Source organism: Pelophylax lessonae, assembly GCF_965119305.1.
Source record: "Pelophylax lessonae genome assembly, chromosome: 4".
Classification (NCBI taxonomy): domain Eukaryota; kingdom Metazoa; phylum Chordata; class Amphibia; order Anura; family Ranidae; genus Pelophylax; species Pelophylax lessonae.
The window spans coordinates 455731767-455753036 of NC_138771.1; the positions used below are offsets into that span (position 1 = coordinate 455731767).

At 44.6% G+C, this 21270-nt stretch overlaps 1 protein-coding gene across 2 annotated transcripts in view; it reads left to right on the forward strand.

The window, feature by feature from the left end:
- Positions 1-2924: 2924 nt before the first annotated feature.
- CCDC69 (coiled-coil domain containing 69) overlaps positions 2925-21270 on the forward strand; it is a 131718-nt gene continuing 113372 nt past the window's right edge. For both annotated transcript variants that reach the window (XM_082252922.1, XM_082252921.1), the window contains exon 1: positions 2925-3128. In XM_082252922.1, coding sequence (XP_082109048.1) covers positions 3081-3128 — 48 coding nt within the window. In that variant the 5' untranslated portion in view covers positions 2925-3080. The remainder of the gene's footprint in view (positions 3129-21270) is intronic.

A 21270-nucleotide genomic window follows, 5' to 3' on the forward strand; every position in this document is an offset into this window, starting at 1 on the left:
TGCCATGTTGAACTTTCAGTGACCAGTATGAGAGAGTGAGAGTGATAACACCAACACTTTGTAACACTAACAAGTCACATGACACCGGGGAGGGAAAATGGCTAATTGGGCCCAATTTGGACAATTAAACTTGGGGTATACTCACTTTTGTTTGCCAGCGGTTTAGACATTAATGGCTGTGTGTTGAGTTATTTTGAGTGGACAGCAGATTTGCACTGTTATACAAGCTGTACACTCACTACTTTACATTGTAGCAAAGTGTAATTTCTTCAGTGATGTCACATAAAAAGATAGAATAAAATATTTACAAATATGTGAGGGGTGTACTCACTTTTGTGGGGTACTGTACCTGTCAGTACATACAGTACATTCTCATTTGGGACATTTGTAAACATACAGTAAATAATGCTTTGAAATTTTATAATTCATACTGTCTGTTTACCTGCATTTTGGTGCATTCAAATTACTTGCATTTAGAGAAAATAGAATCCCCTGCATCCAGAGGCAGATTGGATTCTCTGAACATGTGTAAACGCAGGTATATTTAGTGCTCATGCACACAGCCATATGAAAATACAGCAACTAGTATGCAGGATTTTACTGGAATTCTGTTGCAAGAGTGCAGACAGCTATTACTATCTAGCATCCTCAGACACTAGGACGCAGAGGGTTTTCTTGAGAATTTTATCCATTGCTAAGACACAGTTGGCTTATCAAGGAAACTGCCTAGTGACCTACATTGCTAGGACGCAGACAGCTTCTCAAGGGAGCTGTCTAACATCCTTGGTTGCTAGGACACAGACAGCTTCTCAAACAAGCTCCCTAACATCCTCAGTTGCTAGGACACAAGTGGCTTCCAAGAGAGCTGCCTAGTGTCTCCTTTACTAGGACGCAGGTGGCTACTGCTTCCTAGTATCCTCCATAGCTAGAATGCAGGTGGCTTTACAGGAAAGCCTCCTAGAATTCTTGCATTCCTAGAATGCAGTCAGCTCCTTATGCCTAGCATCCTTTTTTTTTTCTAGGACGCAGGCAGCTCCTTACACCTAGCATAATTTTGTTTCAAGGATGCAGGTGGCTCCTTACGTCTAGCATCATTTTGTTGCTAGGACGCAGGGAGTTCTTATGCCTAGCATCATTTTGTTGCTAGGATGCAGGGGGCTTCTTATGCCTAGCATCATTTTGTTTCTAGGATGCAGGCAGCTCCTTACACCTAGCATCATTTTGTTTCTAGGATGCAGGCGGCTCCCTAATCCTAGAATCCTTTTTGTTTCTAGGATGCAAGTAGCTCCTTACACCTAGCATCCTTTTGTTTCTATGATGCAGGTGGCTTCTTATGCCTAGCATCATTTTGTTTCTAGGATGCAGGCAGCTCCTTACGCCAAGCATCCTTTTGTTTCTAGGATGCAGGTAGCTCCTTACACCTAAGAGAAAACATGTATCAGGCGCATAAGCCAGACAGTTAAGCAAGGTCCATATGGGTCCATAAAAAGTCTTATATAGAAAAGGAGAATCCAACATATAGGTCAGCCATCTAGAAACCAATGAGCCAGGTGTTCCAACAAGCTAGAGATGAGGAGAGAAAGAGCCGCTTCTAAGTGTAGACTTTAAAAACACATTTTATTCAGTATAATGTACACTCACATCTGTAAAGTAGCAAATTCGTATTAGGCACCCTCCTGGAGATTCCAAGATAGGGAGGTGAGGGAATGTGTCATCCGATCCATGCTGCCATCCCGCGGGACATGTCTCCTCTTCACCGTACCCGCGGGATGGCAGCATGGATCGGATGACACATTCCCTCACCTCCCTATCTTGGAATCTCCAGGAGGGTGCCTAATACGAATTTGCTACTTTACAGATGTGAGTGTACATTATACTGAATAAAATGTGTTTTTAAAGTCTACACTTAGAGACGCCTCTTTCTCTCCTCATCCCTTACACCTAGCATCCTTTTGTTTCTGGGATGCAGGCAGCTCCTTACACTTAGCAATATTTTGTTTCTAGGATGCAGGAGGCTTCTTATCCCTAACATAATTTTGTTTCTAGGATGCAGGCAGCTCCTTACACCTAGCATCATTCTGTTTCTAGGATGCAGGCAGCTCCTTACACCTAGCATCCTTTTGTTTCTAGGATGCAGGTAGCTCCTTAAACCTAGCATCATTTTGTTTCTAGGATGCAGGCAGCTATTTACACCTAGCAATATTTTGTTACTAGAATGCAGGAGGCTTTTTATGCCTAACATCTTTTTGTTTCTAGGATGTAGGCAGCTCCTTACACCTAGCATCATTTTGTTTCTAGGATGCAGGCGGCTCCTTACACCTAGCATCCTTTTGTTTCTAGGATGCAGGTAGCTCCTTACACCTAGCATCATTTTGTTGCTAGGATGCAGGCGACTTCCAATGCCTGGCATCATTTTGTTGCTAGGATGCAAGCAGCTCTTGTACTCTAATGGAGTGCATTTGTGCTGTACACTGTATAAATGTAAATGTTGGCACATACAAGTACAATCCATATATTGGAACCTAGATGCAGACTTTGCTCTTTACGGATTTAAAGGTAGCATATATATGTTTTCTGATCTTTATGCAGCTATGTGCATTAGCCCATAGAAAACAATACATTTGCATTCAGACCAGCAAAAAAAAAGTATTACTGATAAAATTCAGTGGCTGTGTGCATGAGTCCTTAACCACAGAAGAAAGTGATCTGGGAAGTATGAAGTTTGTGTGATCAATTTAAAAAAAAACCTCTGAAGACAACTATTAATATAGGATTGAACCGTTGAGCCCCACCACTTTCATGAAGCTGGGAACTCAGCTTTGTCCTATGGGCTGTCTCCTGCCCCCTCCCATATTTCCACTACCAGCATGAGCTTCTATTCTGATACTTACGGCCACAATAGTTTTCTGTTGCCTAAACTTTAGTGAGCAGCAGCAGGTTTAGTTAGTATGTGAGAGTGAGAGAGAGGGGTGTGTGTAGGAGACCCAGGCAGCCAGCCAAAGTATAGAGGAGAGGGAAGGGGGGCGAGATGTGACCCAAACTCCACCGGTGGCTGCAAAGCTCTAAAACGGGGTGCAGCCATGGGCTGCAAGGCCAGCAAAATGTGCTGCCCCAGATCCAGGAACAAGGTAAGAGTATTATAGTGTACTGTTACTTCTGTTTGCACAGTCAGAGGAGGTAATGGGCAGATTTGAACCTTTCAACTCTCCCTGAGTCTTGCATTTAGGGCTCGTTCACACCACAAAAATGCGCACGAAATGCATGCACATTGACTTGCATTTTTTTTAATGCACTGCACGGTGCATTATTGTCCATTGATTTGCGTATTTAAATTAATTTTTCTGTACAGGGTCAAAATTCTATTTTTTTATTTTATCATGTGATTGCTTTGGACATGCGATCTTGAGCATTGCATAAAAACGCACACCTGTATGGTGTGAACAGGGCAAATATAAAGCAATTGTTTCTATCTGTCCTTGCCTTGATAAATGCAAGCCCAAAAAATGTGGTCTGAATGATGTTTGCTTGTCAATAGTCCTAGGGACAGTACTGGGTTTTCAAACTTTGTACCTGGAAATGTCTAGAATATTATTATTATTAATAATATTTAATACAGGATTTTTAGTGCCGGTTCACACTACCGCGACTTGTCAGGTGACTTGGTTGCCTGACAAGTTGCGGTCCATTCTGTGCTACGGGAACCGTTCTAATAGGAGCGACTCAAGATAGGAAAAAAGGTTCCTGTACTACTTTTGACAGAAGTCGGAGCGACTTGCATTGACTCCCATTATGTGAAGTCCATGCAAGTCGCGCCGAAGTCGCGGTGCACGGCGACTTCACAGGTCGCCCCCGCAGTCGTGTCGCCATAGTGTGAACCAACTCTTATAGTGCCAAAAGTTTGTGTATCACTTTACAAATTAAGTCAGACAGTACAGTTCTAATAAAATTAAATACAGGAGGAATCAGAGGGCCCTTCTCGTTTATAGCCTAAAATCTAAAAGGGAGGGTCAAGTGATACAAAAGGTAATACCTGTGTCTATTTTCTTCTTCTCTTTTTTTTTTTTTTTTTGTCAATCTGTTTTTTTCCATTTTTTTTTTTTTTAACCCTTTTGTTTAAAGTGTTCTCAGCATTTAAAGTACCAACCTAAAATGTCATATACTAGCCTTACGTAGGTACACAACAGGTGAAGTTGTCTTGTGATAGACTTTAAGCCCTGCTTCAAACCAGTGCGGCCTTGAAATCACACAATTTCAAAGCCGCAGATCAGTGCGATTTGGACTTCCAAATTCCTTGCGGCTTCATTTAACAGAAGTCAATGCAAGTCACAATGAATTCGCAAAAAAGTAGTGCAGGGACCTTAAAGTCGCTGCGACTTGAGCCACAATGATTTGAATGCTTCCATTGCGACTTGGCATGCGATTTTGAATTGTCAAATCGCATGACAAATTACAGTGCTGTGAACCAGGGCTTAGACCCAGTTGAGGATTTTTAGGGCCGATTTACACCAGGTGCAGTAGGACTGCGTTGGGCGGCTCTTCCAGCGTAGTCCCACCTCAAGACAAAGCAAAATGCCTTGACTCCTACCCGACTGGTTCACACCACCACATTGCGGGGATGTGCACTGAACATAGTACTGCATGAGCCACTTTTCCTTAGCGCAGTGCAACGTAATTCACTGCCCTGTGACATTTTAATAAAGTTTGTTTGAAAACATTTTGTGTGATGTGCCCCCATCAGCACATTAGCACTGCTGTCATCCTACTGCACACGGCTGGTGTGAACCCGCCCTTAAAATCATTTCTAGGGACACTTTGCTGCTAATACAGAGCATTACAAATCTAATTACATTTTCATAATTGTAATGACTTCTTTCTGACTTCTGTGTATTTTCTCTGAGTGTACATTTCTGAGTTATTTTTGTACCTAAAAATACAATGTGATGTGACTGCGTTCTTTTACTTCCTTCCTGTGTCATATTTTTGTGATTTTCTGTTCATGATTTAAAAAAAAAAAAAAAACTCCCTCTTTTGGCTGTCTTTGTGTTAGGCAGTGTATTCTGCAACCCTGATTAACAACTTTAAAGTGTTACTAAACCCACAACAGTAAGATCAGTCTGTAAATGCAGTAAAGCATGCTTGTTATACTCACTGTGGAACCTAAGGGGTTAATCCTCTGCATTGTGTAAAAAGACTGTTTGATCCTGTCTTCTCTGAACCTCCCCTTCTTCCACTGGCCCAAACCATCTCCTAATAAGACAGAGCCTTTGGAAACAAAATTTGGTATGCATTTATTTATTTATTTTCTTGGGAGGGTGCATGTGATCAGCACAGGGCCGATCAGCACTGTCCAGAGAGAGGGTCAGGGGTCCTGCAGCCTCACATGACAGTCAAAGTAGAATTAAAATGCCTCCTACAAGGACCAGACACTCAAAGAAGTAACAAGACTGCTGTATACTGCCGTTGAGAAATGTATTTAGCAGTTTATATTTACTAAGATAATTGCATTTCCATGTTCTGTATACTGCGGGAGACCAGATATAGTGAATGCAGGTCCTTGCAGTTTGTTTTCTTTAAAAGTTAGCCACAGCCTGGGTAGAAAAGCCTGTGTCTTGTCAGCAAGCTGCAAAGTGGGACCCTTGCCATTTGTGTGACAATCACTGGATTGGGGTCAAAGGGTAGTTTAAAACCAGGTGGGAAGCACTCAATAGGGAACAAAGTAGGAATAATAATGAAAAAATAATACATTTCTTAAAAGAAAACCTCTTATAAAAAAAACATGAGGCAAGTGGCATTTGCCTGTACCATTGCAGCCTCCATATTGCCCTTGTGACAGATTTATATTAAGGAGTTGTCGGAAGCTATTTTTAAGTTGGTTGATATAAAGGTATGTCCTTGAACCAGAAGACGACTGATGGAAATTAAGTACTGCTACATTGTCATTTGTCAAATGTCTGGAAGCGCTGCACAACAGAGTAGCAAGATGAAATGATACTACACACACAAGTTTTACTTTTGGGTAGTAATTTTAAACTGGTGGGTTTAAATTGCTGTATGCAGTGCTGGTCCAAGAATGAAATGCTGACCCCCCTCAACAAAGAAAATTACTCCCACCAAAAGACCCCCAGCATCCATTATTTTATATAAATATAAAATGTAGGATATATTATATATACCGTTATCTTCTTCCAGAACTCACCAGCGGACGGGTTCACCAAACACCCACTGTCTGTCCTCCTGTCACTCCTGTGTCTGTTGTGCCCACCCACCCTAGAAAATCCAGCCTGCCCTGCGTGAGATGGAGTGCGCTGATGTCTGACGTCATTGCGCGCACTACGATCACATGAGGGACGTTCTCGGAGGAGGCACTCTGCCTCCTACCCATGAGTTTGCACTAGGGGTGGCAGTATGAGATGGAGAAATGCCGCCTTTAACACGCCGCAAACTGATGACACGCAAAACTGTTGGAAAAAAAAAAATCTTGGGAGTCAATTTTCTGCCTGGGTCCAATGGACCCAGCTGGACTCGTGGTAGGGCCAGTGTTCTATCAGATTCTGTGACCGGAAGTGACGTTCAGATGAGAACACCTTACTGCGTATGCGCCATGTGTTCCAACATGGCCGCTATGCGTTTTAATAGGTTTCCTAATGTGACAGAACACGAAGCAGCGGCGGACATCTTCTTACACTCACGCAAGTCTTGAATTTTACATTTATTTTCGCAGTAATCTCACCTTATAGACTGAATAACCGTATTACATTTCTATTGTTATTGTAATATAGTAAATATAGCAAGAAACCTGCAGGTAGAAGGTGGCGACAGCCATCTTGGTACACCCTGCACTGCTCAGAAACAAAGTGATTATATGGTGAAATAGACTATTTCACTCGGTTGCGGTGAAATAGTCTATTTCAGTATGTAAGGTGAGTTTACTGCTAAAATAAATGTAAAATTCAAGACTTGAGTGGGTGTAAGAAGATTTCCGCCGCAGCTTTATGTTCTGTCACATTAGGAAACCTATTGGAACACGTAGCGAACGTATTGGAACACGTGGCGCATGTGCAGAAAGTTGTTCTCGTCCGAACGTCCCTTCCGGTTGCAGAATCTGATTGGTAACGGTGTTCTGATAAAACACCGGCCCTGGCTGTATGTGTTCCTATTGGGCAGACCTCCCCTACTTCCTGTTCTTTGGGTAAATGCTGCCCCAGATACAGGAAGTGATGAGAAATCTCCTAAACAAGGCTGCCGACAGCTATAAACCCCCAAAGCAGATAGAATCCTTTCCATGCTTAGACTAAAACTAAAAAACAGATTGTAGTTACACTTCACTTTTGTGTGCACCGCTGATGGTGGAAGTTGGGAGGAGGTTGTTTTAGTGAGCTAAATGAGTGACATAATTACATACTGAAAGTGACAAAGGTCAGCCTTCTTGACCTAGGTTAAAAGGCTCGGGTGGTGGTCACTTGACCTCAAATGTCAGGTGCGTTTAGCTGAGCCAGAAAAAGCAGAGAGCCTTAACGTTAATTTTGACATCCAAAATATAAATGCTTTAAGAAAAAAAAAAAAAATTGCTAAAAATGAAATATATATATATATATATATATATATATATATATATTAACAATTTTACATTTTTTTTTTTTTTTTTTTTTACTGAGCTAAAATGTAGCCCAGTGTTTACAATGTGCCTGTGCACACAGACACATAAACAAACACCAAGTATTCCTCAGTAAAAGAAAAATAGGAAAATCTGCGTTCCCTGTCAGTTTTTTGCGCCGGTGCATGCAAATACACGCATATGAGCATAACTATGAATTTATTTTCCCTAGGAAGGTATTGTGCGTGTGAATTCGCGCAAAACAAACACCTAAAATTACGTCAAAAATAGCAGAAGCTCAAACATCAGTATTGTATGCAAGAGGCCTTAGTGCCGGTTCACACTCTTGCGGCTGCGGCGATCGCATGTAATTTGGAGCGCACTACTCCTTCATTACATGCGATCTCATGTGTGGTGCGAATTTCAGCCATACACTTTGTATGGCTGAATTCGCACTGCATCCGCACCAAAGACGCACAGGAGGCATTTTTTGAGCCGCATCAAAATTGGATCGCACAGTGGTTCACACTTGTGCGATCCGTTTCTGTGCGTACTTGCAGATCGCACTGCGATATGCAATAAAACTGGGGGTGTCGTTAACTTTTAATTGACACCCCCTGCGTATCGCATATGGCAGTGTGAACTGCCAGATGTGCGGAAGCGATGCGGGAACACGCTGCATATTCGCAGCCTTCCCGCATCGCACAAGTGTGAACCGAGCCTTAAAGTGATACTGAGTCTTGTTTGATTTTCCCTAAAATATAAACTTGTTATACTTCCCTGCTCTGTGCACTGGTATTTAACAGTGGTCCCTCAGCAAACAGTGCTCCATGGGGGCACCTCTGCGGGCATGCTGCTGAGTCAGGCTGTGTGCGTCCACAGACACATCCCCCTGCTTTGTCCTCACAGGTTTTGACTAACAGTGGTAGGAGCCATTAGCTATGTGTCCTGTAAGAAGAGGAAGAGAGGAGAGGGGGGATATAGATAGGCACAGCGCTGGATCGCTGACAGACCCATGTGAGTGTTGAAGGGGGAGGGGGCGAGAGAGAAAGCAGCTAGTGGAAGGTCTTTTTTTTTTTTTTTTTTTTTTATTATTATAGTGCAGAGAACGCACAAAATTGAGAAAAAAACCTTTTAACTTTTTTTTTTATAACATCAGCATTGTATTAACAATGCAAACAATAGTTATTAACTTACTGGAAAAATCTCCTTTAATATTGTGAGTGCTGCCTGTCTGCTGGTCATCTCTTTGCACATTTTCCTGGATTTCCTGCATGTTTTTCAGCACCACCTCTGCTGTTTACTTTCCACATCTAAGGACTACATATCCCATGGTACCTTGCTGCCTGCAAGCAGTGATTTACTGTACTGACTCCGCCTCCTGAAACTCTTCCTCTCAGCACCTCCTGTAGTTTAGAAGGCAAGCTCTGTTAAATGTGTGACACAGCAATGCCTACTCACAGGGCATAGGGAATATGTGTCATAGAATTCAAGTGTTCCAAAGTACAGTTACAAACATTGAGGACTGTTTAGAGTAATAGGAGTAGGCTATAAATAATTGAGATTCAACGAATATATGATTTTACATTGATACACTTTAAGGGCGTTTCCATTTGAAATATAAACACCTGCTTTAGACTTTTTTATTGTAGTACATTTGGCTTTGTTGTTCTAAAACAGGGGGTCTCCAGACTTTTCAAACAAATGGGCAGTTTACTGTCCTTAAAGCGGAGTTCCACCCTGGATTTTTTTTTTTTTTTAATACCCCCGGGACAGTCAGGGCTAGTGCATTCCACAATGGCTAGCCTCTGATCTGTCCCGGGTTGCACTTACCTGTTAGGACAAATACTTACCTTGCAAACGTCTTGTCCAGCGCTGCCATCTCAGATGTGGGCAGCTTGAAGCCAGCGAGATCCCCTTCGGCGTCTTCTTCCGCCTTCTTTGGTCCCACGATGCTCTGCGCCGGCCCCGGCGTCACTTCCGGGTCGCGTGCGTCATCCCTCTACAGCTTCTGGGCATGCCCAGAAGCTGTTTAGAAGGGGATGACGCGCGCGACCCGGAACTGACGTCGGGGCCGGTGCAGGCGCAATGATTCCTGGGAGCTATGACGTTCAGCTCCCAGGAATCATTGCAGAGCCAGGAAGTGACGACGGGCCGAGGAAGGAGGAAGAAGGAAGTAAGGTAAGTATTTTTTCTTCGCTACGAGGTAAGTAAAAAAAAAAAAAATATGCGATTATCCATTTCTTTTTCAGGTGACCCGGAGCGAGAAGATGGAGGTAAGTATAAAAATAGGGTGGAACTCCACTTTAAGACTTTAGGGTGGCCAGCAGGGACAGAAAATGTCACGGGCCTGGCATCAGTGAGAATAAATATGGCCTCAGGGTTAGTGGTCAATAGGAGGAGTAGAAGTGCCCCTCTTAGTAGGAGGAATCATTGGTATCGGTGAAAGAAATAGTGCCCCATTGTTGGTGTCAGTTGGAGGAAAAGTGCATCATATCAGTGGGAGGAATAGTGCCCAAGGGCCGGATAAAGGCTAGCAAAGGACCACAGTTTGGAGACCCCTGTTCTAGAACCTAGACCAGTGATGGCAAACCTTTTTGAGCCTGAGTGCCCAAACTGCGACACAAAACCAACTTATTTTTTTCAAAGTGCCAACACTGCAATTAATAACAGCCACAGATAATGGCCGCAAGGGTCTCTCACCAATCCCAGTGACACAGCAACACTTCCTCTGAACAGATGTCCACTCGCTCTCAGATGCCCGTGGCAAGGCCCGCAACTGGCACTGCAGGGGAGGTATCCTCGCAGCCTCTCTATCCCTGGCTCACAGTGTGCTGCTTCAGTCTCTCTCATGATCTCTCTCTCTCTCCATAGTCTTCGGGGACTAAACGTCCCATGGTGCACTTGTCAACCTCATCATTGGTGCTTGGCTGCAGCCAATAAGGGGGCAGGAGGAATTGGTGTGGGCGCCGCTCTCTGCAACCACTGCTCTGTCCCTGTTCAGCGCTGCTTGACAGAAGGGGGGCAAGCAGGAAAATGCACTGACAGTCCACGATCACTTGTCACAGCACCACTACTGTGCGGGGGGAGGGAGGATTAAAAGACCCCAGGCATCAGCGGCGGCAGCTTCCCAGTATAGCTGGCGTGCCCACAGAGAGGGCCCTGCATGCCAGCTGTGGCACAAGTGCCATAGGTTCACCATCACTAACCTAGACCTTCTGAGCATAGGGGAGCTAGTGACTCTCTCGCACTTAGCAGCAGTGTTTTCAGCCTGCCATGGAGTTGGGCTGCCTATTAGTTCTATCAGATAGGTAGCCCAAAGGCCAGCTGAAGGACCTTGCACAGCAAGCTGACAGCACTGCTGCTAATTGCTGGGTTGTGGGTTAGCATTGTAGGCCTGCACCTGAAGGTGGTGGGATCTTAAGTTAAATAAATTAAAATATTTAATCTTGACCAGTGTAGAAGAATTTTCCAGTTAAAAATGAAAAGCCCTTTTCATTGCGTTGTGCAAAAAGCTCTGGCATGCAGGCAGTGCCTGGACAAGGTCATTCAGCGCCCTGGGCAAAGATGCCAAACTGCGCCCCAACTCCTTCCCTTAGGGTTAGGGTCAGAGCGCCCACATCCCTGCAATAAACCATTGCGCCCAGGGCAGCCAGCCCTCCTGCCCACCCCTTGTCCTGGCCCAAAACCAATCGATCAAAGACTAGCTATGATTAGTCTGTCCACACTAAAGACTAATTTCTGATTGGGTGTTGTGGTTTACAGCATGTCTTTGCACTGTGTTTAATAAGCCACCTTAAAATTGCTATTTTACTCTTCCCAACAGCTGGCTCTTTGCCTTCGAGTTGCTTTGCTCATTGTATCTCCCTCCTCAGTCGTGTTGATATGCAGGAATGTGCATTGGCTGTTTTAAGCGCTTCAGTCATAGCAGCACTGACCTGCGCTGCTCCCTTACATTCTGACACATATATATACACACTGCTAAGATGATGCGTACTCCTCTGCTAGCACACCCACACACTCTGTCATTCCCAGTGAGGAGCAAGCAAAGGTGGTGGGAGATTTATATTTATCTTCCATGATGTATCATGTGGTAGGACAGGCATTGTCCTTGGTGGAGTTGAGAACTGCGATTAGCTAGTAATCTGAGAGTAAAGCTGGCCATACACATAGGCTGAACGAAAGACATCTACTAGATTCCTCCATCCACACTAAACAGCACAGATGGACAAATCTTCCCTGTCAGCTTTTGTATTCTGACAGCCAGCAGCAGCGACGGTCAGAATACCCCAACAGTGGCTGTTTCTGGAAAGATGCAGCTGCTGTTCATTCAAAAATGTTCCGCCTGGCTCCTTCAGTTTTCAGATTGAAGAATGTCCAGCTGGAAGATGCTGGAAAGGCCGTCGGCCGGGCAAATTTCATCTGGTAATCAGGAACCGGACAAAATGCATACCATGTATGGTCAGCTTAAAGCGGTTGTGAGTCACGCTTGGGCATTTTTACCTACAGTGAATATCTCCAAAACATGCACCGTTTAGTAGATATTCACCCTGGATGCACCTAGTGACCTCACTGGCGCATGCACCCAGAAGGTCCAGCACACCTTGCCAGAACTTTGTGCTGGAACTAAGGGCTCCCGTGTGCATGCGTGGCAATGATGTAGTTGCGGCTCCGGAGCCTGCAAACCTGGAAGAAAGACGGGGGGAATGTCAGCCCTCTCAGCGGTGACAGTACAGCGCTAGAGGGCTTGCTTCCAAGGTGTATATTTCATAATGTGCTAGTATGCCTTGCAGGTGTGTGGTGTGTTGTTTTTTTTAAAAAACATCCGCAGTTTAGTGCCGGGTCACACTTGTGCGATGCGGGAAGGCTGCGAATTTGCAGCCTGTTCCCGCATCGCAAACGCACATCTGGCAGTTCACACTGCCATATGCGATACGCAGGGGGTGTCAATTAAATGTTAACGACTCCCCCAGTTTGATCGCATATCGCAGTGCGATATGACAGTTCGCACAGGATCGGATCGCACAAGTGTGAACCGCTGTGCGATCCGATCCTGATGCAGCTGAAAAAAAGGGTCATGTGTGACTTTTGTGTGGGTACAGTGCGAATTTAGCCATACAAAGTGTATGGCTGAATTCGCACTGCACATCCGATCGCATGTAATGAAGGAGCAGTGCGCTCCGATATTACATGCGATCGCAGCACACGCTATAGTGTGCACTTAAAAATGCTTTAAAGCAAAGCTCCATCTAAAAGGGAAAACTCCACTAGTCTGCCTCCCTGTCCCTTCTGCTGCCTTTTGGGGGGAGAGGGGGTACCTAGAATAGACAGGTACACGCTCCCACAACTGGCTGAGTTCCCCCCTCTTCCTTCCCCCCATGGCCTTCTGAGACACTTCACAGGTCCCATAAGACTGTGGCCTATTTACAGTGCGCATCAAGCATACGTAGTAGGAAACTGGCCACAAGGCTTCACTGCCAGATTCCCTTGGTCAGGATGGCGGTGCCAACACCCGATAGTCGACTGAAGAACTGGCTTGGGTGAGGACATTGCTGGATGCCTAGACAGGTAATGACCTAGTATTAAAAGTCAGCAGCTACAGTATTTGTAGCTGCTGACTTTTAATTTTCTTTTGGGAGGGGGGGGGGGCCTGGAGCTCCTCTTTAAGGGTTTATTGAAATAAAATATAGATAAGTTCGTTTATGGAGTGCAATGAGGATCACCGGTCTTCAATTTCGTGAGACACAACAAGGTTGGTCACATAATGGTGGATTCCAGTAATTAAAAATGGGGTTTTGTAGAGTTTTTTTTTTTTTTTTTTTTTTTTTAAGATTATAAATTTGGTAAATAGATGAAAGGAAGTGGGTTTTATTTTGCCTGAAGATTTGCAATAAAGGCAGTCTCTGTACTGTGATTATTAATAGCATTAATAACTTGATAGGATCTGCTGTGGCGCAGTGAAATGTGCTGCATATCATAAGGTAGTCTGTGAAAATCGGGTGTGGCTATGGCAGGGAGGTCTGTGTTGTGGACGTTTAGTGTGGCTGGGGCAAAGGGTTTGCACTGTGGAAGTTTGGTGTGACATGGGGTCTGCGCTGTAGAACTTTAATTTGGCTGTGGCAGAGGGTCTGTACTCTGGATGTTTCGTGTGGCTGGGGCAATTGTTTATACTTTTGAAGTTTGGTGTGGCTGTGTCACTGAGTCTGGACCATAAAGGGTTGGTGTTGCTGTGTCACTGAGTCTGGACCATAAAGGTTTGGTGTTGCTGTGGCACTGAGTCTGGACCGTAGGTTTGGTGTGGCTGTGGCACTGAGTCTGGACCATAAAGGGTTGGTGTTGCTGTGGCACTGAGTCTGGACCATAAAGGGTTGGTGTTGCTGTGGCACTGAGTCTGGACCGTAGGTTTGGTGTTGCTGTGGCACTGAGTCTGGACCGTAGGTTTGGTGTTGCTGTGGCACTGAGTCTGGACCATAAAGGTTTGGTGTTGCTGTGGCACTGAGTCTGGACCATAAAGGTTTGGTGTTGCTGTGGCACTGAGTCTGGACCATAAAGGTTTGGAGTTGCTGTGGCATTGAGTCTGGACCATAATGGTTTGGTGTTGCTGTGGCATTGAGTCTGGACCATAAAGGTTTGGTGTTGCTGTGGCACTGAGTCTGGACCATAAAGGTTTGGTGTTGCTGTGGCATTGAGTCTGGACCATAAAGGTTTGGAGTTGCTGTGGCATTGAGTCTGGACCATAATGGTTTGGTGTTGCTGTGGCACTGAGTCTGGACCATAAAGGGTTGGTGTTGCTGTGGCACTGAGTCTGGACCGTAGGTTTGGTGTTGCTGTGGCACTGAGTCTGGACCGTAGGTTTGGTGTTGCTGTGGCACTGAGTCTGGACCGTAGGTTTGGTGTTGCTGTGGCACTGAGTCTGGACCATAAAGGTTTGGTGTTGCTGTGGCACTGAGTCTGGACCATAAAGGTTTGGTGTTGCTGTGGCACTGAGTCTGGACCATAAAGGTTTGGAGTTGCTGTGGCATTGAGTCTAGACCATAAAGGTTTGGTGTTGCTGTGGCACTGAGTCTGGACCATAAAGGTTTGGTGTTGCTGTGGCATTGAGTCTGGACCATAAAGGTTTGGAGTTGCTGTGGCACTGAGTCTGGGCCGTAGAAGTTTGGTGTGGCTGTGGCCAAACTTCTACGGCCCAGACTCAGTGCTGCAGGTGCGCAACCGACGTAGCCCTATGTCGGTTCGAGCAGGAGGGCCAGCCTGCCGCAGTATATATGCGTCAGGCAGTCCGGAAGCGGTTAAATAGGCCAGCTAGTGCGAACGGGAACTGTGGACGCGCAAGTGCACATGCGTCACCATTCTATGCAAAATACCATGCGCATGCGCAAATTAGAATATCATCAAAAAGTTCATTTATTATAGTACCGTAATTCAATTCAAAAAGTAAAACTCATATTTTATATAGATGTGTTTACACACAGAGTGATATTGTTCAAGCATTTCTTTCTTTTAGTTTTAAAGATTATGGCTTATGGCTAGTGAAAACCCAAAATTCAGTATCTGAACAAATTAGAATATTACTTAAGACCCCAAAAAAAAAAAAAAAAAAAAAAAAAAAAAGGATTTTTAATACAGAAATGTTGGTTTACTGAAAAGTATGTCCATGTACAGCATAGTATGCACTCAATACTTGGTCGGGGCTTCTTTTGCATGAATTGCTGCATCAATGTGGCGTGGCATGGAGGTGATCAGCCTGTGGCACTGCTGAGGTGTTATGGAAGCCCAGGTTACTTTGATAGCGGCCTTAAGCTCGTCTGCATTGTTGAGTCTGGTGTCTCTCATTTTCCTCTTGACAATACCCCACAGATTCTCTATGGGGTTTAGGTCAGGCGTGTTTGCTGGCCAATCAAGCACAGTGATACCATAATCAGGTATTGGTACTTTTGGCAGTGTGGGCAGGTGCCAGGTCCTGCTGGAAAATGAAATCAGCATATCCATAAAGCTGGTCAGCCGAGGGAAGCATGAAGTGCTCTAGAATTTCCTGGTAGAGGGCTGAGCTGACTTTGGACTTGATAAAACAATGGACCAACGTCCAGCAGATGACATTGCTCCCCCCAATCATCACTGACTGACTGCTATTCCCAAAAATGTCCCCTCTGGGTGAACTATGTACAGTACAGGGAGTTTAACTAACTTTGTTGCAGATTCCTACCTTTTGTTATTCTGAAGAAATATATTTATCTGTGTCCATGTGCAGAGTTAATCTGAATGGGAGTGGTTTTATAATTATCAATCAGCTGCTGCAACTGCAAGGCTCTGAGGAAAATTGTAGCGTCTGCATACCATTTAGATGTGATTTCCCTTTCAGATTATCTCACCAAAATTGAAATTTTTGTTGGGCACTTGTGAGGCTGCATTGGATGGGCACTGCTGAGCCCTGCATGGAATGGCAGGAAGGAGTTAATCTGAATCTGTTAAACCATACACTCTAAATTGCTATACCGTTAAAATAGGAAATAAATAATAAACAAATACATAAATATTTAAGAGAAAAAATAAGGCAACTCACACAAATTGTTTGAATGTATAAGACCCCATTCAGACTAGCGCGACTTGTCAGGCGACTTGTCAGCCTGATAAGTCGTGCTCGGTCGCTCGCCATTGATTAGCACAGGACCCGTTCTAATAGGAGCGACACAAGTCGCTCAGACTTAGAAAAAGGGTCCTGTACTACTTTGGGGCGACCTGGGAGCGACTTGCATAGACTTCCATTATGTGAAGTCCCTGCAAGTCGCGCCGAAGTGCACCGCGACTTCACAGGTCGCCCCTCGAAGTCGGATCCCGCCAGTCTGAATGGGCTGTAAAGGCCGCGGCTGTTTATTAACTGGTTAACAAAACATAAATAAAGTCATCAAAATATATAATTTAACATCACAACCACAACCTAGTCATGAACAACTCAGGTTGTACCATCAAAATATATCCACATAAATATACCATCCTTCACCACTTTACAAATCGTCCCCCTCTGCAAAGCACAGGTGACCCAACCAGTTAATATTGTAGCCACAACAAACCAAGGGCAGGGAGGGGAACGCTGGTAAGAGATGTCTTGAAGGGATTAAGCCTTTAGATCACGGAACCCTGCTTAAATAGCCCTAAACTGAGGTACTGGTGGGCTCATAGGGCGGGAGAGGGAAGGCGGGAAGGGGCCTCATTCGCTGCTAAACTTAGAGACGGTTGAAAACTGCCCAGCTACCTAGCCTAAGCTGCCCAGATACGGGAAAGAGCGGGATCCTCAGAGCGGGAAGGGGGCTAAGAAAGCTAGGAAGTCAAAAGGTCACTACCTCATATTAAATTAACTAACAATATGGCTGAACTAAATCTGTGTCCCTAATTAAACTACCTAACAATATGGCTGGACCAAAGCTAATGTGTCCCTATTCCCTTCCGCCATCCCATGGGAAAGGGAGGGCTATATAAGCCCCCTTTTGCATATTCTTTATGTAGCGCACTGCTGAGCCCTGCATTCTTTATGTAGCGCACTGCTGAGCCCTGCATTCTTTATGTAGCAAGCTCCTAAACTCTGCTTTTTCTCTGCCTTATCTTCATAACATTTGGTAGTCCTATCTCCTAAAATTCTAAGAAGTATCTTATTTTTTTTTTAATCTCATCGAGAAAATGTGAGAAATGACGTACAGTATATATCATTCAGTCATTCCATAAACACATACACTGCATATATATTTTGAGAAAAATATGCTTATAAAATTGTTTGCCAATAAAAACAAATGTCCCCAGATTTCATTTTAAAAATTTCTGGTCACCTTACCCTACATGGCCCTGACAAGCACACTCCTTTTGGTCATTTGAGGGAAAATTTCTCCCTGATGTCTCCGAAAAAGGGCCCCTAAGGTTCTCTCTTGCATTATGCAGGACCAATCATGGCACAATTTATTAACTAACTTTCTTTGCACAATTTCTTTGTTCTTCTTTTATCTAAAGGAGATCTGACCTCCAGTAGTATTCAAATAGTAATCTGCAGGGATTTAACTGCCTCACGAGTATAACCGGGACAGTCCATGGAACTCTTGGTTTTGGGACAAAGTATCAAAAAACAAGCCCAGCTTTCACAAACACAGAAGGTAAACATTGTTTGTTTTAAGGCCGAACTAAATCCAAAGTAACAGGTAGCATGGTATAGTACGTCCTGTGTGCCTTTTCTCTTAAACAAAACGACTTTCCCTTCCTTCTAATGTGTGTTTTTAAACTGTACAGTGACTATAGTTTATGCACACCACAGTTTACAATCCTGGCCTTTTAAGATACTGTATATGTGAACCCTTATCCTTGCTGAATCTGAGCCAGATTGAACAAATGTCTCTGATCTGGTTATGTGAGAGGGGCATAATAGTAAATTAAGCTCTTAGGTTGAAGGTGATTCAAATTAGTCACCGTGTCACTAAAACCCAACATGAGGAACTCTTGCAAAGAAGTACTGAGATATTTGCCTAAGCCCAATTCTCACTGGTGCGGCATACTCTTAGACTTTGGTTCCCTATGAGAGCCGCCCTAACTGGTCTGACACAAATCGGTTCCGACTTTGAAAAAGGTTCCTGCACTACTTTGGTCAGATTTCAGCCATTTAATATAATTGAAGTCAGGATGACAGTCGGAATATCATCTTAACTGATCTGACTTTGGCGTGTGACTAGTGCTCTGAGGATCTTAAAGGTAAACCCCACGCAAAGAAAAAAAAAAAAAACGTGGGGTTCCCCTCCCAATACCATACCAGGCTCTTTAGATCTGGTATGGATCTCGAGGAAAAATCCCATGCCAAAATTAGAAAAAAATGGTGTGAGGCCCACCCCCCAAAATCCATACCAGACTCTTATCTGAGGATGCAGCCCGGCAGGTCAGGAACAGGGGGGGGGTCCTTCCTGGACCATACCAGGCCACTTGCCTTAAACATGGTGGGGGGGTGGGTGCTCATGTTAGTGGGGACAAGGGTCTCTTCCCAACAACCCTGGGCAGTGGTTGTGGGGATCTGCGGGCAGGGGCTTATCAGAATGTGGAAGCCCCGTGTAACAAGGGGGCCCCCAGATCTCTCCCTCCCCAAGTATACAATGCACCGAACTACGAGTCGTTCGGTACATTGTACCAAACTAATCATTCATCCAAAAAAGTGTCAAAAAAAAACAGTACACAGGTTTTTGACCAAGTCCTTTTTTATTATAGTAGCTCCAACGTGTCTTCTTTCTCCGGTGATGTTTTCTCCATTTGTTCTTTGTTCTTCTTTTTTTTTTTCTTCTTTCTCCACTGTTTTCTTCCTCTGGTTCTTCTCCCTTTGCTATCTTCCTCCTGGTTTTTCCTCCGGTTCTTCTCCCTCCGCTATTTTCTTCCTCCAACAGTTCTTTTTCCTCCAGTGATGTCTTCTCTCAACGCTAGCTCTCGCTGTTGTGTTGGCTCCCGCTGTCTGCCATTTTTTTTATATAGCCAAGGGGAATGACCATCCAGGGATGTCACCTGGAGACCCTGCCCCCTTGTGACATCATCGCCAGGGAATGATGGGGCAGTGACGTCACAAATGGGCGGGGTCTCTGGGTGATGTCACTGGATAGCTACGCCCTATGACTATAAAAGAAATGTCAGACAGTGGGAGCCGACACAACAACGGGAGCTAGTGGAGGGAGAAGACCACACCAGAGAAAGAAGATAGAGCTACTTTATTAAAAGACTTTGTCAAAAACCTGTGTGCTGTTTTTAGTTTTGACACTTTTTTTGGGTGAATGAGTAGGGGTATAATGTACCCCATACTTATTCACATGGAGGGGGGTGGGATCTGGGGGCCCCCTTGTTATAGGGGGCCTTCCAGATTCTGATAAGCCCCCTGCCCGAAGACCTTCACAACCACTGACCAGGGTTGTGGGAAGAGGCCCTTGACCCCATCAACATGGGAGCATAGGTGCTTTGGGGTGGGAGGCCCAGAGCCCCCCTGCTCCAAATCACCCACCCCCCTATGTTGAGTGCATGTGGCCTGGTATGGTCCAGGAGGGGGGGGCGTGCTTACACTTTCCTGACCTGCAAGGCTGCATGCTGGGATAAGGGTCTGGTATAGATTTTTTGGTGGGGATGATTCCACGCCATTTTTTTTTTCTTTAAGATCCATACCAGACTCAAAGGGCTTGGTTTTGTGGGATCAAAGTCAGATCTCGTGCAATGAAGTTGCGAGGAAGTCCGACATAAAATCGTACGGCAATGTCAGATTGGAAGTCATCCGACTTCCGTGTCGGAGCAGTGTGAACCTGGCCTAATTTTGCCTGTGTTGCTGACCACTACATTAGTAAGTATGTAGGTCAGGTGCAGTTTGGTGGCAATATTACACACAGTTCAAGTGAGATGAAGCAAAGACAGTTCGCATTAAAACCGTTGGGAAGCCAGCCTAACCGGGAACACTCATGGGTCCAACAGCATGTAGAGAGCAGGCTTCAGCAACACTGACAGCGTCTGTTTGGAGTGGCAGATGAAGCCTAGCTGTCTCGTGCCCAAGTGGGATGATGTCCAGAGAAGCTGTGAGCCCTACGCTTTCCCTCGTTATCAGAAATCTTTCCTTGCCACAAATTCTGTCCTTAGCAAATGGGGTACTGGTTCCTACTCTACCCACTCGCAAAATGTGCCAAACCTGAGAGCCAGGGTCCTAATTAGGCTCTGCCTGATCCAAGATGGCTGCTAGAGTCCCATGGGGATGCAGAATTTAATTGGATCAATTCCCCTATACCCAAGAGACCATGTTCCTCTTGACCTTCTCTCCATCTGCAATGCTGCTGCGGACAAGCGCTGCATGCAGTCGAGAAAATAGACTGCACCTGCCTACAATTATTAAAGACAAATCACCCCCTGAACATTCCTCAGAAACCGATGCCTCCTAGGGATGTCGATATCCTGGTCCTCCTCTGTGCTTTTTGGTTCTTTCCACTGACCCCCCTACACCATTACAGGACAGAGAAGTGAAGTAGGGGCCAGCGGAGGACCCCATCTGGAGCAATGGAAGACCAGAAATAGGCTACTCTTGGAAGATTTCAGAAGATTCTTAACCACTTAAGCCCCGGAAGATTTTACCCCCTTCCTGACCAGGGGGTATTTTGCGATTCGGCACTGCGTGACTTTAACAGACAGTTGCGCGGTCGTGCGACGCTGTATCTAAACGAATTTGGCGTCCTTTTTTTCCCACAAACAGAGCTTTCTTTTGGTGGCATTTGATCACCTGTGCGATTTTTTTTTTTTTTTTTTTTTTTTTGATCATGCGCTATAAACAAAAAAAGAGCGTAAATTTTGCAAAAATAGCAATATTTTTCACATTTTTTTTTATATGAAATTGCCCCCAAAAAAGATGTAAATCAAAATTTTTTAACATTTTCGGCCATCTTGTTTTATGCTACCTAGGTTTGGTAAAAAAAAAAAACGCAAAAAGCGTATTTTGATTGGTTTGCGCAAAAGTTATCGCGTTTACTAACAAAGGGAAAGATTTTTGTAATTTTTGTTGTTTTTTTTTTTTAACGCGTAATGGCGGCGATCTGCGATTTTTTTTTTTTTTTTTTTTTCTCGGTATTGCGGCGGACAGATCGGACCCTTGACTGACATTTGACACTTTTGGGGTTACCAGTGACATTTCTACAGTAATCAGT